At 37.8% G+C, this 21852-nt stretch overlaps 1 protein-coding gene across 1 annotated transcript in view; it reads right to left on the reverse strand.

Annotated features, from left to right (window-relative positions):
• Window positions 1-18318, reverse strand: part of LOC129769257 (protein lin-28 homolog) — a 30089-nt gene extending 11771 nt beyond the window's left edge. The window contains exon 1 of the mRNA XM_055771378.1: window positions 17928-18318. Within this exon, the coding sequence (XP_055627353.1) occupies window positions 17928-18009 (82 nt within the window). The 5' untranslated portion in view covers window positions 18010-18318. The remainder of the gene's footprint in view (window positions 1-17927) is intronic.
• Between the last annotated feature and the right edge of the window lie 3534 nt (window positions 18319-21852).

The raw sequence follows: 21852 nt of genomic DNA on the forward strand, positions 1-21852 counted from the left end.
GTACGTTTTCACCATATAGATCCTATGGTGATAAGGACTCAAATATATTGTACTACTGCCAAAATGTTTTATTTAGTACCATTTACAATATTTTCCATACGGCTGGTGATTTGGTTGGGGCACTTTTTACTCCCTCACCCGGCCAGGCCCTTTACATTTTTTAAAAAAAATTTAATTTTTTTTACATTGAATTATGATCTCTACTGTAAACAAATGGACCGCTTGAAGCTAGCGATTGACCAGAAACGTCCAGAATTGACCAACAGAAGAGGCGTTGTGTTCCATTAGGAAAGTGGTTTTCAACCTTGTTTGCTTATTGTATGATGTTTGATAAACAAGTAACGGAGGTAACGCCTGTGTAAGAAACCTGTCAAACAGATTATAAGAAATATTTCTCTCATATCTCCACCACTGAACAGACCAGACGTGTTTTCAGTATCCTTCCGTATCCGAAGATACAATAGATCGATGAGTTTGTTCTGAAATTGATCCGAAACTTTCGTCACTGCCAGTCGGAAGGAACTTCAAACCATGTTCAAATCCGTACTTTGATATAAGGAAAATATGTTGTAAGAAGTCTTGACAAATGCTGTACAATTTCCTTTTTTATGATCTTCTGTACTGTTCCGTCATCTATTCCACCTTGATTCACTGACAAAAGTCTTTCAAACATTGTGAAGTTGTTCAATTGAACGTAATGTTGCAGATTTGGTAATGTTTGCCGAGAATCGCAAATTTTAGCGTACCCAATAAAGTTTTCGTCGTAATTTTTGCTAATCATTGTCATCTTGAGGGCGAAGTGAATGTGAAATATTCCCTTGCACAATCCCCCCCTTTTAATGACAAAAGTCCCCACTAGGGGGGAACTCCCCACCGGTTGAAAATCACTGCATTAGGATAACGTAAGGCCACACAATTCCGAGAGCTAGATTGGAATGTTTTAATGCATCCACCATATAGTCCGGACCTGGCACCAAGCGATTACCACCTTTTCCTCGCATTGCAAAATTAAAAGAGTGATAAGAAATTGGGATCAAGAGAAGATTGTAAAAATGTATCGCTAGAGTTTTTCGCCATAAGGACCATGACCTCTATGATAGAGACATTATAAAGCTACCTTTAGAATGGCAATTTTACAATAAAACGGTGCATTTTTGACCCAAATCGGACAATCCGAAGCATATTAAAAATAGTTTTGAATTTTACCCATAAATAATGGATAAGTTTTTCCCCAACCTAATATATTGAAAGATAGAAGCTAGCCGCCAAGTCAGCCGGATCAGTCATTTGCATGAAACAATTTTCCACAATCAATCGGAAGAACAATCGTTGAAAAATATTGATGACTCATCATTCGCATAACGTATTATCTCAAACGAGACCATTAAAATGGCAATTATTGAATAAAAAATGAAGAACACAACCTTCCCAACTACTTTCCTCGCGATCGCACTGTGCAAAATAAATCATGTTCACGTCACAACGATCCATCTTCCAGTTCGCTAACCTTCCCTACCAAATCCAGGGTTTAAATGATACAATTGGCACACGGTACGCGGAAAGCAGCAGGTCCTTCCTAGTTGTGTCCACACCGTAATTTGAATAATCCTTTATTAACAAAATTAGATCTGCCAAGTCGTTGCCCTGCTGACCAGCTATAACTTGTTCTCAAATTTTCCCCCTCCATGAGCTCCGTTTTCCCGGAATAAGATTCCACGATACGCGTAACACACTCTTCTTCTCAGGGATTCCCTCGCCGTCTATACGTCGTATACATACAGGAAGACGAAACCTGGTCATGCTTTCACTTTACGTGTTCCCTCTTTTCTTCACTTGTTTTTCTTTCCTCTTTTTGTTCCATTTCAAAACCAGCGCGTATCGCATTTTCTTCAGGGGGAGCCATATAATTATGGGTTTGAGATGTTGGGAAGGTAAACCCCTCCAGGATTGTCGAGCAGGATCTTATTTTGCAGGAATACCGAGGGGATGAATTAAGGTCAAACTGGGCGATGGGACGATTATCTGGCGGAGGTTTTTGGCAATGAAATTATACATTTTGCAACAAGCACGAACTAATTGAATCGCGAGTACATCAATGCGAATCAGCCCACTGTACCATGCTGTACACGCATTTGACGCACAGCAGACGAATTGAAACGAGGAAACAAAAAAACCTTCTAATGTGTTTCTAATCATAATTTATTCACATGCTTGTAGAATCCGAACTCGAACCTAACGCTAGTGAAAGGGTTGTCGGGAAGGAGAAAGAAAAAGCAGTAAAAAGGAATTTAGAATGCGAACAAAAGAAACGTAGAAAAAACTGAACTAATAAGCTACGGTTAGGAAAGGATGATACTGGTTCTCTTCCCGTTCCCGTTCCCGTTCCGTTGCCTAGCTGGGAACCAGGAAGAAAGGTAGAAATTAAACTTTCAGCTAAATTTTACGCTTTCAGAGGATGAATTTGCGCGCGGATTTTTGCGCGATTGAGTGAAAAAAATAGTTCACAGATTAAATATACGGGAAAGGGATATTATTTAACGCATGAATGACAGAAATTTCATAACGAGTTATTTGCGAGCAAACGAGAATATTGTGTTCTACATTGTCAAAGATAATGCTATGTGGGCTTTTTTTGTTGGTCTTGGGATCCTGTTTCTTTCTGAACAAAACATCAGTAATTTCGGATGTGCATAAATAATGTCACTTCCTGTTCTCAAAGGTATCAATATATTTCATTCCTGCGAGAAAATTTAGATTTTATCTAAATCATTCTAATAACTGTATGAAATACTATTTATCTAAAACATTGAATGTCTATTATTATTATCTAATTTTGTTTCCTTGTAGGAATTTTGTAATCTCTTCTAAATATTATATTTTTCTAAATATATATATTTACGGAATTTTCGTGTTACTACTTTCGAACAACACCAATTCAAAAACCAGACGACGGATTTCGGTAACAAGGATCTCATACAAACGATTCCTAAGATCAAGCAGGTGATGGATAAAGGGTCTGGCCGGGTATGGAAGTAAAAAGCCAAACCAAATCCCCCGCTCTATGGAAAATATCGTATATGGTACCAAACCAAAAATTTAGAATATTTTTTTGATTCCCTATGAGGTTAAAAAAAGTTTTTTTTTTCAGAATTTTAACAGTGTTGCGCGGTACAAAAAAATATATTTCTAAATTTTTATTTTGTTTTTGAATTTTGAGACCCATTACAAGTTTAGTTTATATTTAAATATGTATATTTATTTGTTTATTATATGTGTTGATATTGATAATCTTTTTTCAGAATATTTCGAGAACTGCGCTAATAAATTTTTAATATTTTTTTTGTTTCCATTTTTTTGTGATTTTTTAGCATTTTTAAAATTTTCCTAAAATCTACCATTGTATTGTATTCGTGTATTCGTAAAAAGAGCCACAAACCTCGTCACCAGTGCTATGAAAAATATTGTTGCAAATTAAAAACTCGGATGATTTTTCTAAATCTTTATATGGTTCACTATAAGAGCTATGGCTAAAACCGTAGTTTTTTCCACGACACTCTCAATAGCTTGGAAAAGAAAATATAGAAAAATTACTCATAGTGTATCATAGTATGCTCATAGTATCTTACTATGATAAAATTACCATCGAAAAGTCAAATTTTCTTTGGTATTTTGATTTTTTTTTATAAGAAATTGAATTATTCTATAAATAGAACAGATGTTGACAGACGGTGAAAATTAGGAAAACATTTTAAAATAATTCAATTACTGCAAGCTGCTGTCACTTCTCAGTATATTGGCGAAGATACGGAAGCTTTATTGCTTTGTTGCTATCAGTGATTTTTTTGGTTAAATTGAGGAAAATAATTAAGTATTTTTTGACGTAGGGTTACGTCTTTCGGGAACATATTGGGGTACAAATTGAAAATCGAAAATCGAGCACATCGTGAAAATTGTCCAATTTCAAACGCTTATTGCTCAGTCATTTCATGATGGAATAATGAGATTTTCGCGTCAATCGATTTCGGCACTCCATAACAATTTTTTATATTGAAGTAAATAATATTTGTCATGAAGCTAACTATCGAACAATTGAAAAATCTCAACTCCTAACCTAACGGAAATAACCACTTCTGATTGGTCGAAATTGACGACACGTGCGGCGGATCCCTAACAGAGACATCTAAACTAAGCTGCCTGGGGGAAACCGACATTGCAAATACATGAAAGTAGGGGGAGCTTTTGTTCCTACCGAAATGTATTCCCTAACAGAGACATCAAAACCAAGCTGCCTGAGGAAATCGGCATTGCAAATATATGTATGTCGGGGGCATTTTTATATTGCAAGCGAGGTGAGTGATACGATAAATTCTAGCAAATAAAATTTTAATTTGGGACTTGAATGTTGGTTGCTTCGTGAAATTTCATATCAATGATCGATCGTTCATTGTGAAAAATTTAGCACAAGTGTGAGTATGATGTATGGTAGCAGCGGTGTTGAAAATGACTTGATATATGAAACGATTTATTTCAATTTTAATAAATAAAAACCAAGGTTTGTTCCCTCTCGCGAACGGGTCGTTAGGTTTAATCTTGTTGTGTTCATTTTCACCCAAGGAAAGTTAATACGGCAGAAAAATTGGAAAAGTGAAGATATATTAGAAAAAGTGATTTTCCATATGCTCTACATATAGTATTAATTGTTGTTGTCCAATTAAAATTCGCATTGGGTTGAATAAACACCCAGAAAGTAAAAAAATATAAAACAAAATTACATTTTCCATTTCAAATAAGTTTTCTCTATATCAAAGAAAAATTGATTATTGTGTTCGGTATTATCTTATATTACATTGGTGTTTTTTTTATTTATTTCATCCATACATAACACAGGAGCCATCTCGTCTAGGATCACAAAGGGCAGTTTCCATCATATCTCGTTCCACTTCGGTATCTTTTATCTGATACGCACCATCCAACGACTGTTTACTATTCTTGTGTCATCATCACTCGGTAAACACTGATGGAGTGAACAAACCATACCCAACAACCAAACAAAACGGCACTTTTCAGGGCCACCAAATCATTATCGAAGAGTTTTACGATGTAATTCTTCAAACATATGCAAAATCAACAGATAGCCTAACGGAATCCTACGTCAACGTCAACCTCGGACACGACCCTCCTGTGACTTTTTTGTTCAATTAGGTGTTCCATGTCGATGACAATCCACGTACTCAACGTGTTCAAGTTCTGGCAATGTTCCTCCTCATTTTTTACAAATTTTGTTACATTCGTCCGTGTTTAGGTGTTATATGACATTTGGTATATTTGTTTTTGTCACACATTTTTCACCACTCTACTATCACAATTGGAAATATTCTATGTTTCGAGTTTTGATTTCACAACTTTATGTTCAACTAAACATGTAATACATTCTGTCAAATTTATAACGGGAATTTGTGTTTTTTAAAGAAAATAGTTTATTTATCAGCTAAATTCATATTATCGCCTTCAAAATACGCCCCTTCTGAATCAATATACTTTTTCCAACGCAAGATACATTTTGTATAGCTGTATTCAAGAATTACCTTAAAATAGTATGTTCAATATTCGCTACATTATGAAAAAACATGAATATAAAACAAACAAGTACGAACACAGCAGTACTGTGTCTCAAAACTTAACCCTCTTTAAGACCCCAATTTTTATTTAGTCTAAAAAACCCATTCCACTTTTAACTCGATTTTCTGACTTTCGACATAAAATACTCCTAGCAGAAACATGCTAGCATAAAACCAATGTGTATGTGTGATAGATGAGACGACGTTCTAGTGGAGATGAATATTGAAAATAATGTCTGAATAGTTTGAAAATAAAATCCGTGAAGCCCGTCTAAAAGCGGGGTTGGGCTATAGAGGGTTCAATGAATAGTTACAAAATTTCAAATCCAGACCCAGTCAACTCTCCCTAACTCGATATCCAAAGGACCATCGACTCAGCGAGGTATCGAGTGATGGAGAGAAGAATGCTTGTAAAATAAATCAAAGGTGCCATGAAATTCATCGAGTGAGGGAAAATATCGAGTAACATAACATCGATTTAGTGAGCTGTTAGCTGTACCAAAAAATTACCTTAATTTAAAAAAAAATATTTTATATAAAAAAATATAATTTGTCGTGGTACACCATAATAGATATACTTCGAGTATTTTCTCGAATATCATTTTCAAGCCTATTGAGTATGGCGTGAAAAAAATAAAAACTACGTTTTAGACTACAACTTTTATAGTGAACCATATAGGGATAAGAAAAAAATACTTAATTTTTCTAATTTGATACCTTATACAACATTTTCCATAGCGCTAGTGATAAGATTCGGAGGCACTTTTCATGAGTACATGAATACAACATAATTCTAGACTTACGATACTAACAAAATACAGGTAAACTTCGATATAACGTACATTTCACTTTCAAAATTGTACGTTGTATCGAATTGTACGTTATATCGAAGCATAATAAAGTACTCACAAACGTAGTCTATAATACATTATTGTGTTGCTGTTTTAGTCAAGTTAATGAATAACTTCAATCAGAAGACAAAGCCAGCCTTTCTCATGATGTTTTCCTTCGTACTGTTGATTAGAGCTTGATTCATTTAGAATCTGGAATCACAAACCCAGCTGTATTTCGAGATTGATTGAAGGTACAAAACTTGTTTTAGCATCACAATACAGATAATTCATTGTTCTATCAGAAAAAAAATATTGAAAAAAATTTTCCTTTACACTTTGAAAAGGTGTACGTTATATCGAGGTAAAATGTACGTTATATCGAGTGACGATATATCGAGGGTACGTTATAACGAGGGTACGTTATATCGAAGTTTCCCTGTACTAGAAAATGAATAAAATAGATTTTTTTTAAATTTTTGAATATTTTTGCACCGCGCAGTTCCCGAAATTTTCTGAAATTTTCACAAATGTCAAAAATTACATACGAACATATTTGAATAGAAATTAAACCAGTACTAAGTCTCAAAACTCTAAAAAAATATCAAAATTTTATAAACACATATTTTTTGTGTCGCGCAACACTGTTAAAATTCTGACAAAAATCACAAATATCTAGAAAAGACGTAGAAAAACATTGCAATACGAATTAGAGTAGTAATGAATCTCTAAATCTTCAAAAAAAAAAAAAAAAAATTTCAATATTTCATAATTTTGTTAGTACTTAAATTTTTGATGGATTTTTTTTAATAATATTTCTCGATACCCGTGCACCCGTGGCCGAGTGGTTAGCGTCATAACTAACATGCCGGGTGTTCGGGTTCGATTCCCGTTCTGGTCGGGGGAATTTTTCGTCAAAGAAATTTCCTCCGACTTGCACTGCTTATCTCGAAGCTATCGAGAATGGCGTGCAAAATATTGAAAAGTACGTTTTTTACCATAGATTTTATGTTGAACCTCATAGGGGAAAATTACTTATTCAGTACCCTATACAATATTTTCCATAAAGCGGGTGACTTGGTTTAAGCGTACTTTTCACTTCCCTGCCCGGCCAGATCCTTTGATGGCTGAACGAACCTGTTTTATATTCACATTTTGATTATTTGGAAGATGCGAGGGTATTGTGTCGAGGTTTTGAGTGTAGTGCTCCACTTGATGCACAAATGGACTGTGGAAAGCACGCCCAATGTTATGCAAGTGGGAGAAATGTTCGCTAAGTGAATTAGCTTTTTCAGAAGAGGTAATTTGCAATTAATCACCTGTAATGAATGGTGGTATTTGTTTTGGGCGAGACTTCAATAACTTGGCAATCTTCCAGAAGGGATGAGGATCATCCTTCAGATTCCCTGAACAATCTGTTCACGTGGGCCCTCAAGCTGGGTATCGAATTCTCTACGGAGAAAACTGAAATGGTCGTTTTTTCTAGGAAGCACGAACCCGCCCAATTCCAGCTTCACCTATCCGGCAAAACGATCAAGCACTCGATGTTTTTCAAATACCTTGGAGTATATTTTGACTCTAAATGTACGGTTCCCGGAATAAATCGCCACAGAAAACGACTGCAACAGAAACCACCGCTTATAAAATGTGTAGTAGGCTATAAATATTGTGGCGCGGTATTGTATTTCAAAACAAGAATTAACCGGGCAAACGTATCGCCCCAGGCAAACGTAACGCCCCGGGCAGACGTATACCGTCCGACGCTCGCTAGAGCTCGGTCGGACATTGCTAAAGGATCGTATCCTATGTTTCAAACTAACCGGGCAATCAGTGGATCCCAGGTTTGCGTGCGAGACACCGCCGCTTCCGACGGCGGGTCGGCGGTGGACTCGGATTGCGTCATCTTGGCGGCATGGGCCGCCTCGATTCCTTATCCTCGCCAAATGGGGACTTCGTCCCCATTACATTGTCCTCAGAATAAATTTCGAAAAACGAGAACAAGAGAATAAATTTATAATAGAAATGTGAGGCACATGATGTTTTTCCCGCGCCAAATATTTCTAGCCTACTACACTTTTTCTAAGCGGTTGTTTCTGTTGCAGTTGTTTACTGTGGCGATTTATTCCGGTCACCAAATGTACCTGGGGAATACACATTGCGTATTTGAAACAGAAATGCCAGCATAGAATCAATTTTCTCCAAACAATAACCGGAACATGGTGGGGTGCCCATCCAGGAGACCTCATTCAGTTATACAAAACAACGATATTATCAGTGTTAGAATATGGCAGTTTTTGCTTCCGATCAGCTGCCAGGATTCATATTCTCAAGCTGGAAAGAATACAATATCGTTGCCTGCGTATAGCCATGGGGTGTTTGCATTCGACACATACGATGAGTCTCGAAGTTTTGGCAGGAGTACCCCCGCTTACTCTTCGGTTCACAGAATTATCCTACAGATTTCTCATCCGTTGCAAGATCATGAATCCGTTGGTGATTGATAACTTCGAAAATCTACTCCAACTGTTCCTCAGTCAAGTTTTATGTATTTATACCATGAGTACCTTACCCACGACGTGCACCCTTCACCAGGCATCTCCAACCAAGTTTGCTTCCCATTCCTCTGTCATTTTTGATCGGTCCATGCGACAAAAAATCCATGGAATCCCAGATCATCTACGCTCAGATTCTATTCCGCCGATATTTTCGGCAGAATATAGGGGCATAGTTAGATCTGATAAAATGATCTTTACTGACGGTTCATTCATAAACGGGTCCACTGGCTTCGGCATCTTCAATGAAAATTCCAGTGCCTCTTTCAAACTCAAAGATCCTTGTTCCGTGTATGTCGCTGAACTGGGTGCGATATATTACGCATTAGGGATCATTGAAACATTGCCCATCGACCACTATTTTATTTTTTCAGACAGTCTCAGCTCAATAGAGGCAATCCGCTCAATGAAGGTTGACAAACGCTCATCTTATTTCCTAACAACTATTGAGTGTTTTGGTCGAAAAATTATTCAAGATTACCTTAGCATGGGTTCCCTCTCATTGCTCGATTCCGGGGAATGAGAAAGCGGACTCGCTAGCTAAGGTGCGCGCTTCAGAAGGCACACTTTTTGAAAGGCAAATTGCTTATAATGAATTTTTCCACATTTCTCGTCAGTACACGCTCGTAAGTTGGCAGCGCATGTGGAGTGAAGATGAGTTCGGTCGTTGGTTACACACGATTATCCCTAAGGTCTCGACGAGTGCTTGGTTTAAGGGATTGAATGTAGGTCGTGATTTCATTCGCGTGATATCTCGGCTCATGTCCAATCACTACGACCTAAACGCGCATCTCTATCGCATTGGGCTCGCAGCAATCTTTGTGATTGTGGCGATGGCTACCACGACATCGAGCATGTTGTCTGGTCGTGTATCCGGTTCCATGCTGCTCGCTTTCAGCTCTCTAGGGCACTGAGAGCACAAGGCAGACAATCGGATATCCCCGTCCGGGATATCCTAGGTAGCCGTGAACCTGATCTTCTACTTCATCTATACCTGTTCCTCAGAAACGCCGATGTCAACATTTAATGATGTTTCCTTCGTTGTGTCCCTGTTTCATATCCCTCCTATCCGATCTATAAACTTTTACTTAGTCGCGGCAATACATACACACACTCTTTACAGATACACGGGCCAAAGGTTGTGCAGTCCACTGATGATTCAACAAGAGCCAAAGGTTGTACCGCTCATGACAACTCTACACGAACTGATGATTGCGCCGGCTAGTGACCATTTTATCCTGGATTCCTCGAGTCGAGAAGACGCACCACGCTAGATATGAGGTACAGACTAGGGGGGTGTTGCTGATTAATGGTCAGCTGCATCCCAATAGGAAGTATCCCGTGTCGGGCACACGTACAGAGCATTGGAGACAGCAACATTCCAATTACGAAAACACTTGTAATACTAACCTCGAGCCAACCGCGAGTAATCGGTTACATATTACTAACATAGATAATAAAAAAAATTGTCAAAGTATTGAACTCCCGGCCCCGTGAGGCTAACGCCATATGAGCCTTGATAAAAATATATATTTTGGAAAAAAAAAACGATACCTCATATCCATATCCCTAACCTGACCCGTCCCACAAAAAATGTTGCCCTTTTAACCTCGAGTAAATGTGGAGGCGATCTGGCGTAGTGGTAACATCCTTGCCTCTCACGCTAAAGGTCACGAGTTCAATTCTCACTTCCGACATTCTTCCAAAAATGGAAGTAAAAAGTGACGAACCAGCCAAATGAGTTGAAAATCACTATAATACAGATAAAAAAAAAAAAAACCTCGAGTAAACCGCGAGTATTCGGTCGAATCCTACTCAATATAGCAATTAGTTGAGACTTTGTATAAACAAACCTTGAATTAGCGGCTCCGCAAAGCTTATGTGATTGAGCCTTACAAATAAATGAATTGGAAAAAAAAATCCTTCAGATTGCGGATTTCATACTCGAGTTTTCATTTTCAATTTTGTTTTATAACAAGCTCTCCAGTTCTTTGGAATTGTCACCTATCAATGTCGTGTAATTCAATGCACAATGCATAATGGTCCAGAAGTTGCATTTAAGTGGAAATTAGCATCTAGAGCTCGACAGCTATTCTCCAGACGAAAACTGTCTTCGACAAAGTTATTACATATGACAGAGCGCTCATTTTTATGTTGTCAAAAATAGGGTGACTAGAGTTTTCGATGAAATAAAAAATCTAACATTTTTATCTTCATAGATAGAGGTAAACATAGCTCGACAATATTGTAGCCCCAGTTATTTTAAGCAACTTGGCAGAACAAAGCTTTTGTCTATTTCTTAAAATAGCGTTTTTTTCTAAGTTGACTTAGGGTTACAAGGCGGCCAATCAATTTTCATTTTTGAATTCCCGCATTTTTCCCGCATCACTTCACGAAATTACCGACGTTCAAAAATGAAAATTTAATAATATTGTGTCGTTAGTTAAAAATTGATTTTTGAAAGCCGAATTGCGAAAATATTCCGCATGTCCGCATGTGACAAAAAAATGGATGGTGTGTTTCTTGGCAACAGATTTTGGGTGAATGTAGGGTTCAGGAGATACGAACGATATTTTTTCTGGAATATATGCACCTGGGACCTGAAGTGCTTTAAAACAAGATAACCCCACCCCACCTCTTCTTACTCAGAAATTAAAAAAGTTTAATTTATTAGAATAACTGACCAGAACCTCATTAATCACATCCAAGCATATTTCGAGCATGTCCTAGATACCCTCTATGATCAGTTCCTCAGTTAAACCAAAAATTGCGACTCTTCTATGCAATAGAAACTCTACAATTAATTCAATGTAAAGCAAATTAAGTAAATATCCCTTCCCACAATGGAGGAAATTTCCATCATAACATTGAATGCGCAAAAATTATATAAAAGAACTAGTTCACTTTAAGTTGATCGTGTCTGGACCTTGATTTATTTCACCAATATAGAAAAAAAAAATCATGCGAAAAAGGGTTAAGTTACTTGAATGAAACATCATCCGCATGCCTGAACGATCAAAATAAACAAAAATTAGTAATCATGTTCTAAAGCTCATGTTATGATTCAGTAATACAGGGTTTTCCATTTCGGGCTTCCGAAAGTATACAGCCCTGCGCTGACAACCGTTTGACATAGCTGTCAACCAAAGCGTCATATCGTTAGTTGAATGTCTGCCATTTTACAATATGGATCGTTTTAGCATCGCACAACGTGTTAATTTTGTTCAATTATACTATAAAAATGATGAAAACCCGGCAAATATTTTTCGAGCATTACGGACGGATTTTGGTCGTCATGGACGGCCTACAGAGCACACAATCGCTAATGTAGTGCGTAAATTCGAACAAACTGGATCCATAGCGGATATTGTGAAACCTGTGCATCATCGTAATGTGCGTTCGGCCGAAAATATTGCTGCTGTTGCTGCCAGTGTGGAGGATGACCCGAATGTTTCGATTCCATGGCGTGCTCAGCAATTGGGCTTGTCAAACACATCATTGTGGCGAATTTTGCATTTGGACTTGCACCTACATCCATATAAAGTCCAACTGGTACAAAAATTAGAGCGTGGTGACCATGGAATGCGTCGGGCATACGTCGATTGGGTGAACGAACAACAACAGCAAAATGCTGAATTTTCGCATCAAATTTTCATCAGCAATGAGGCACATTTGGAGCTTGGTGGCTATGTGAACACCCAAAATTTCCGTATATGGGGCTCAAAAAATCCACACGTGATTGTTGATAGGCCATTGCATCCGCCAAAAGTCACTGTTTGGTGCGCATTATGGTCTGGTGGAGTCATCGGGCCGTATTTCTTTGAAAATGAGGACGGCGAGACGGTAGCTGTGAATGGTGAGCGCTATGGCCGCATGTCAAGCAATTTTTTTTGCCACAAATTGAAGATATGGATACGGATGACATGTGGTTTCAGCAGGACGGCGCCACGTGCCACACAACACGACCGAACATATTGCGAACGAAATTTGAGGGACGCATAATTTCGCGTTTTGGTGATGCCAATTGGCCGTCCAGATCATGCGATTTGAACCCGCTAGACTTTTTTTTGTGGGGTTATGCGAAAGACCGTGTCCATGCCAACTCTCCGCAAACTCTTGAACATTTGAAAGGCAACATTCGTGAAGTTATGGCCGAGATACCGCCCCATATGTGCCGAAAAGTCATCGAAAATTACCTGTTCCGGATCAAGGTGTGCGAGGAAGCCCTAGGTGGACATTTGAATGATGTTGTATTTCACACATAATGGCATAATGGCATAATGGCATAATGACCAAAACTTAATTTGAAATAAAAGTTTCATCGAAATTCGAATTCTAAGTGTGTTTTATTTCAATTTACTTTCGGAATTTAAAGTTGGGAAACCCTGTATATGTGGATTTGTTCAGGTTTTTACTCAACCCCTTGAACGGAAATGACGAGTTCAGCTCTTCATAAACTTTCCTGGACAAATTGACGTTAAGACGTTAAATGACAGCTATGGCTTAAATAATGGAGGATATTTAATGCGAAAGTAATAATGACAGTTTAGAGTTGAGTGAATATGAACCGTAGGTTTCTATATCAATCCCTCCTCTTAAAAAAAAATTTGACCCGTATGCTAGGTCTACATTTCGATTATCAACCACTACTTTTTCAAAGATTCGAATGTTTCTGTTGGATGTAATAAAAAAAAACCATAAGAGAAAAAAATGTGAATTAATAGTTTTGTGTTTATTAAGCGTTCTTACGAATCCCGTTCAAATTTCAACACTTTCTGCATCGCAAAACATTTATCTTAGTAAACTTTAAAAGTCAATCGAATATAATTTTGACGTAGGATTTGAAATATAATAGTTAGAGCAAAACAACCCGTTCTTTCATAGTCACCCTAATGCAACTTAGAATAAAAAGCTCTAAATCGATTTTATCAAAAAATAGAAGAAAAAACTTTTTTCCACAGAATTGCTTAAAATAACTGGAGCTACAACATTTTTTTTTGTCTAGAGAGTAGAGATCTTTTATAAAGTTGTTTTCTAGGGTCACCATGAAAAAAACAGGTTTTTTGCTCTAACTTTTATATTTAATCCTCTACATCAAAATTGTGTTAGGATGACTTTTAGAGCTTATCAAGACAAACATTTTGCGATGCAGAACATGTCAATATCTTAATCGTATTCAAAGTTATTGATGTTTTTTGACGTAGAACTACGTCTTTCATTAAGGGTGCCAAATCAGAAAACAAGTCACGTTTTTATGAAATAAAGTTAACGTTAATAACTATTTTTACCGTGAACGGATTTTGGCGATTTACATACTAAACGAATCGGAAATTCCGTAAGATTTGTTTAATATGTTATACATTAGAATCCCCTAGTTTGTAAATGGTTAAAATTCATGAAAACTTTAACGTTTCCATTTTCCCATACATTTGTTCTGTCCATTTGTGTGCTTTCCCGAACAGAGCTGGCAGTAACGAGCAACATATCGACGACCAACGGATGGGAAATCGTAGGATTTAATGTCTCCGTGAACAAAGGAAAAGTAGAAGAATTAAGGGGAATACTTGCCTAGAGTATAAACAGTGGATCTCGGTGAGGCAAACTTTCATTCGGCATCGGACTGTTGAGCAATCCAGTTCACTTTGCTTTCGCTGAGCTTCGATCTAAGATTGGACCCCACCAGTGGTAACCCAACTTGGATATCGTCGTGTGGTTTTTTTCAGTTCGTTTTTCCCGTTATTTGTATCGTGTGTTTTTCTTTCCGCGTCATAAATTAGACGCTTCTCGTAATGTGTTTGACCAAGAAAGAGAGGAAGGCAGGCCCTGCAAAAAACGAACGCATTGCCAGGGGCAATAAAATTTCGAGGCAAGCGTCATCTAATGATGCACACCATGTTGGTGCAGTGAATAGCGCTCGCACTGAACCGAGCCTTCGCGAGTGTGACACCGCATCGAACAACAGCGAAGTAGGCTCCCCCCGCTGGTGGTGAAGGCGGTCGCTCTTGACAAACACATCAGCGAATTCACATCGATGGGTGTTACAGCAGAGTACAAGCTGTGTGGCATAATTCAGTCTTTTTCCAAGCAGTTAACATTGTTTGTTTTCCGTCATCATAAGGGCTTCGTTGGTGCGTTGGTTGTTGGTTGTTATTACAAAAAGAGATTTCGCTTGTTTAGTCACCAAGAAAATAAATGTCGTTCTGGAATTTTGTATGTGATTAGGTTTCACTTGCCAGTAACAAAACTTCCTCCACTTAGGGTAACAGCTGCGCTTCTCTCTAGCATGAGAAAGTAATGCAACTCTTTTTCGAGACCAGTAATATTAACAGAAGCGTTTCTTTTGAGAATAGCGCAAAATGATGAGAAGTGTTTATATTCCTAGTAGTTTCAAGCCACCAATGTATGGCTCTGTATGCATGCTATGGCGAACGCTTGTTTGGCGCTTGGTTTACGTTGTACGAACGATGCCTAGAGGTGCGATTCCTTTGAGGCAATATTAAATAACATGTAGCATGATATTTGATACTTGCAAGTGTTGTCATTGTTGTTGTTTCCATGCGGTGCCAAAGATATATTGATGTAGTTATGTGATGTTGAATAATGGTGCTGGTGCAACATGTATATAATCGAATGTAGCCGAGTCTAGGTCAATTGCGAAAAAGGCCACCGGAATTGCGTTCGAGGTAAATTTTCAATGCATTGACATGAAATAAATTGCGACGTACGATCAGCTAGTGTATTGTTTTGCGAGGGCAAGAATGAATCATCAATCAATTATCGTCAACAGATTCTACAATGAAAAAACCACTTCAGAGATTAGTATACTAAGCAGTTGTTTCTAAAATTTCACAGCATTATAGAATAATATCCCAAGGTATATACAAGCGACTTATATAAAATAACAGCGTAGTTCTACGTCAACAATGCGATCGAATCTTGGACACAACCTCCTATAATTTTTAATTTAAAAACTCATGATTTCAAATTTATTTTACTCAAATACAAAAAAATAACCTAGTTTTTAAAATGGCATATTATATAGAGTCAAGTGTGCCCTTTGAAATGCCGTCAATGAATATTTTTTATGTTTGCCCCAGAAAGAACGACAAACAAATGAAGAGAGGGTATTTTTGAGGATGAAATATCAATAACTTTGAGTAGAGTTGAGATATTGACAAGTTCTGCATCGCAAAAATTTTGTATTAGTAAGCTCTAAAAGTCTTCTGAAGATAGTTTGTATGTAGAATCTCAAATATAAAAGTTAGAGCAATACATCGGTTTTTTTTCATGGTGACCCAAACGTAACTCGAAAAAAAAAGCTAAATCGGTTGTTTTAAGGAATAGGAAAAAAAACTTTATTCTACGAAGTTTCTCGAAATAACTGGAGCTACAACATTGTCGAACTAAGTTTACCTCTACCCATAAAGATAAGAAAGTTAGATTTTTTATTTCATCGAAAATTTTGGTAACCTTAATTTTGAAAACATGAAAATGTGCGCTCTATCATATGCAACAACTTTGTAGAAGACAGTTTTTGTCTAGAAAATAACTGTAGAGCTTTTTTTTTTATCTGTATTATAGTGACTTTCAACTCATTTGGCTGGTTCGTCACTTTTACTTCCTTTTTTGGAAGAATGTCGGGAGTGAGAATTGAACTCGTGACCTTTAGCGTGAGAGGCATGGATGTTACCACTACGCCAGATCGCTTCCACTTCTGTCGAGCTCTAGATGCTAATTCGTAAGACAGTTTTCATGTAGAATTTGAAATATAAAAGATAGAGCAAAAAAACTTTTTTTTCATGGTGACCCTAACGTAACTTACAAAACATGCGCTATATCGGTTATTTCAAGAGATAGAAAAAAAATGGTTGTATAAAGATGTCTCAAATAATTGGGACTAAAACATTGTCGAACTATGTTCACCTCTATCTATAAAGATAAGAAAGTTAGATTTTTTATTTCATCGAAAATTTTGGTCACCCTATTTTTGGTAACATAAAAATGAGCGCTCTATCGCATGTAACAACTTTTTCGAAGACAGTTTTTGTCTAGAGAACAACTGTTGAGCTCTAAATGCTAATTTCCGCTCAAGTGCATCTCCTGGACCATTGTGCATTGTGCAATGTTTGTAAGTGTTGTAATTCAAAGAAGGTCTGAACACGTACCAAATAATCATCTGGTGGCTGATTCAAAATGAGCTCAAATGAGGGCCACGTTGACAACAATAGAAGGTGGACTTTAAAACCTTCAAAACATGTGAATCCGTAAAAATATTCTATAAAACTACTGTAAATCATGAAAAATGAAAAAAAAATGAATATTTTGGTACGTTGTCGAATTTTGCTGAAACGTACATCTTTTTTCATCGAAAAAGTAACGTGTCCACTTGAACTCCACGGTTCCCATGGTTGTAACTTGAGTGACACTTCAAATTGATCACAAAGCAAAAACAAAATACAATCTAGCCGAACATAATCGGCTCTTATAAGAAACGAGGATTATTTTGAGATTTATTTTGTGTATTTCATAAGTAAGTTTTTCAAAAAATGATTCGTTAGTGGCTTGATATAAGAATCGATATCACTCTTTGTTCTATCCGATATTCCAAAGATCTATATGTCATTCAGTTATAACTTATCATTAAACCATCTTCTCCCGTCTTCTGTAAAGCTAAGAACAGACTATTGCTGTGTTTACTCCATCGTTTTGATTCTGATACTTTCAACTGTTCATCTGATTGAAGTTTCAATTGTAACATTTCGTTCACCGTTATAGGTCACATTGGACTTCATTTGATGTGTGCTAATCGAGGTTCATCAGAAGAATGTTGAGATACTCTGAATGTGGTTCCTGCTATATGACCTCCACTTAACACTTTCTCTCATTCTCAATGGATCAATATATTCTGACAGAAACTGGTATCATACCTTCCAGTCCTGAACTGCTCCCACTTATTGGACTCTGGCGATGAATTTCCTCGCTGCTGATCGACGGATTATCCTTTGACATCACTGTTGCTGTTATTATTAGCTATATTATTGTTAACTAATGCTGAGGTCACATAAACCGCAAATTTCACTACTTCAAACTCAATCCATGGATTCTCAAAACTCCACAACGCAATTATAGTGCGCTCATAGAAAATTCATTACCTTCCCAAAACGCACCGATTGATTGGGGCCATTGGGCAAGACCGGGCGTCACTCCGTCACCGTTCCGTAACAGCGGAGGAAACACCGAGATTCGAAACGAGAACGCGCGCGCACACCGTTTTCACGTTTTCCGTACTTCCGAAGGACTGGTCTATGCTGCGTTCGCTTCTAATGTTTATGCTCCACTATCCAACAACATCAAAAACAACAACACAGCCAGCAACTAAAAGTATTGGTCTGGAGGGGAAACAGACAACCTCTGCACGCGTGGTCTCGTTCTTCCACGCTTTGTTTTCCATCGCCATCCATCGCTAGGCGTAGAGAATGTGAACGAACGTTTTTGGCAATGTGCGTCTACGCACTCACCAGTAACGGAGAATGTCGTTTCCCGTTTTGGAAACAACGGGCATCAGTGGAAGCGAGATAGCAACATTTCCAATCAGTGCTCAAAATGTGATGCGTATTTATTTATTTCTAGCTCTGCTCGAACTGCTCTATTTTTTGGGGCAATTTTTGTTGTTACTGCGCTATCTTCCACGGATTATGAGCAGGAGAATGCACTTTTGGGGGAAGACATTACGATTGAAGCTTGACTAAATCTGACCAACACGTGTTACTAATTTCCTTCATTGGAGCCATATAAAGTTATTAATATTCGAAACCAATCTTATTTATTTTTATCTCGAATCAGATATCATATTTATTTTTAAACTAGCGATAGTCGATCGCATCAATTGAAGTTGACGGATGAAAGGTAAACTATTCTAGAAATCCAACATTGAATGGGAAGTGTGTTGGATAATTCAATAAGATTTGTGTTTTTCATATTATGATGACTTCATTTATTCATATTTTTTTAAAATGCTATTTTAACACCAAATAAAATTTAACAAAGTACATAGAGGTCGGGCTCGATTTTATGATTCGAATATATACCATTTTGGACTCGATTATATACAATAATTTTGACGTAGGACTACGTCTTTCATTTCTATACCGGGGTGTAAAATCATAGTTTCGAAAACGAAAGCGTTACGCCGGACACCGAGATTTTGGGCGTTAATAGCTCCTAAACAACTGAACGAAATGGTATGATACATACTTCAATCGAAAGATAAAATGTCTACGCGTTATATACTTGTTACTTTTTCATCCAAAAACTTGTTTCAATAGCCTTAAAATTGCTTTCAAAACAGGCTATTGAAATCACCAATCGGTATATAAGCGAGCGCCGCTCGTAATCCCACTCAGTTATAATTGAACAGCGATTGGAGCATGTTGTCGCTGTTGTGGTGAAGCTCTTCGTTTATCATGAAAGCGCGGATGAACGGTGTCACCAAGAGCCTGTTTGTGCACCTTAGGCCAGAAGAGAATCCATCAGGAGGAGAGTGATGCCACAAACGGTTCTCCGGGAAGAGATCGGAGCAGCCGCCACACACACACACACACATACACGCGCGGAACTCTTCGTTTGGGTGCCATTCAGCATCGAGAAAATTCCAGAAAGATTCAATCGGTGCTGAAAAATAATCTGCCAGTTCCCCTGAGAACTGGCAAAATAATAAAAAAACAAAAAAATACATTCATGCGAAAGAGTTTATTTTAATGTTTTCTAATCATATAACACAGCGACCAAATACATTTGGTTTTGTCATTTTTCAATCAAGTGCAATTAACAGGTGGTTATGAAGTTAGCATTAACCACTGGTGGTGGACTTCGAGAAAAATCGAGAAGAATTCGGAAAGACGTTACTGCAAAATAATCTGCCAGTTCCCCTTGGAATTGAAAATTACATTCAAGCGTAAGAGTTTATTTTAACGTTTTCTATCCATGTTATACTGCGACCAAATACAATTGGTTTTGTGATTTTTCAATCAAGTGCTATTAACAGGTGGTTATCGAAGCCCACTGGTGGGCTTCGAGTATCGAGGAAAATCTGGAAAGAACTAATCGTTGCTGAGAAATACTCTGCCAGTTCCCCTGGGAATTGAAAAATACATTGATGCGAAAGAGTTTATTCTAATGTTTTCTATCCATACAACACTGCAACCAAATACATTTGGTTTTGTGATTTTTCAATCAATCGCAATTAACAGGAAATACTCTGCCAGTTCCCCTGGGAATTGAAAAATACATTGATGCGAAAGAGTTTATTCTAATGTTTTCTATCCATACAACACTGCAACCAAATACATTTGGTTTTGTGATTTTTATATATAATAAATCTTCTGAAAATTAATCTTCCCCATCAGTAGAAAATTTTCATATCCAATATTGTATGCGCGCCAAACGGGAAATGTTTCGCTTCGTGAAAATTATCAGTTGCCGAAAGTTTTAAACTCAGAGAGTTCATTCCCCTCTAGTTTGCCTTCCAAATTGCCATCGTAAACCACACCTTCTCTTGATTCAATCACGCACAAAAAGCATACTTAAGCGATATTCTGGTGGTGAAACGCATTCATTTTTCGTGAAGATATCGACAAGACAACATCGTAATTAAACGAGGTGAACGTGCTGGACGAGCTGGACGGCGAGGGATCGAGGGATTCGTTACATAGTGAGGGAGGGCAGAAAAGCCGAGCCATCAGAAGGAGAAGAGAAGGTGACCAAGAAAGTATCAGCAAAGATATTATCGTTGCTGAAAAATAATTACCAGTTCCCCTGGGAATTGAAAAATACATTCATGCGAAAGATTTTTTTTTAATGTTTTCTAACATATAACGCAGCGACCAAATACTTTTGGTTTTGTGATTTTTCAATCAAATGCAATCAGCAGGAAAGCTTCTGAATATTATTCTTCCTCATCAGTAGGATATGTTCGTTTCCAATATTGGATGCGCGCGCAACGGAAAATGTTTCACATCGCGAAAAACATAATTCTCAATCGATTATTGCTCAGTCGCCAAAAGTTTCAAACTCAGAGAGTTCATTCCCCTCTAGTTTGCCCTCCAAATTGCCATCGTAAACCACACCTTCTTTCGATTCAGTCACGGACAAAAAGCATACTTAAGCGATATTCTGGTGGTGAAACGCACCATTCTTTGTGCGGACACCGACTGGACAACATCGTTGCTGGACGAGCTGGACGGCGAGGGATCGAGTGCCTTTCTCAAGGCAATGAGGGTGGAGGTGTAATGCAGGAGTTAGAGTAGAGTTCCAAGGGCCTTTCTCAAGGCTCAAGACGAATGAACTGAAAAGTTTAAAGTCTCTATAATACAATACCATTCTATCCATGAAACGCATTCATTTTTCGTGAGGACATCGACAAGACAACATCGTTACTGAACGAGTTGAACGAGCTGGGACGAGCTGGATGGCCTGACCTAACCTGAAACGCATTCAGTTTGTTTGGGACTGTGACGGACCGCAGAAAAGTAGATCCATCAGAAGAAGAGAAGACGACCGAGAGAATACCAGCATCGAAAATTGGTTCCGCTTGAGACATCGGAACAACCGCCACACACACACACACACACACACACACATACACGCGCGCAACTCTTTACGTTTGCTGGTTATCGAGAAGAATCCAGAAAGAAGTGATCATTGCTGCAAAATAATCTGCCAGTTCCCCTTGGAATTGAAAATTACATTCAAGCGAAAGAGTGTATTTTAACGTTTTCTGTCCATATAATATTGCGACGAAATACATTTGGATTAGCGATTTTTCCAGATGTGTCACAACTATATCCTATTTTA

This window comes from Toxorhynchites rutilus, chromosome 2, assembly GCF_029784135.1.
Source record: "Toxorhynchites rutilus septentrionalis strain SRP chromosome 2, ASM2978413v1, whole genome shotgun sequence".
NCBI classification, from domain to species: domain Eukaryota; kingdom Metazoa; phylum Arthropoda; class Insecta; order Diptera; family Culicidae; genus Toxorhynchites; species Toxorhynchites rutilus.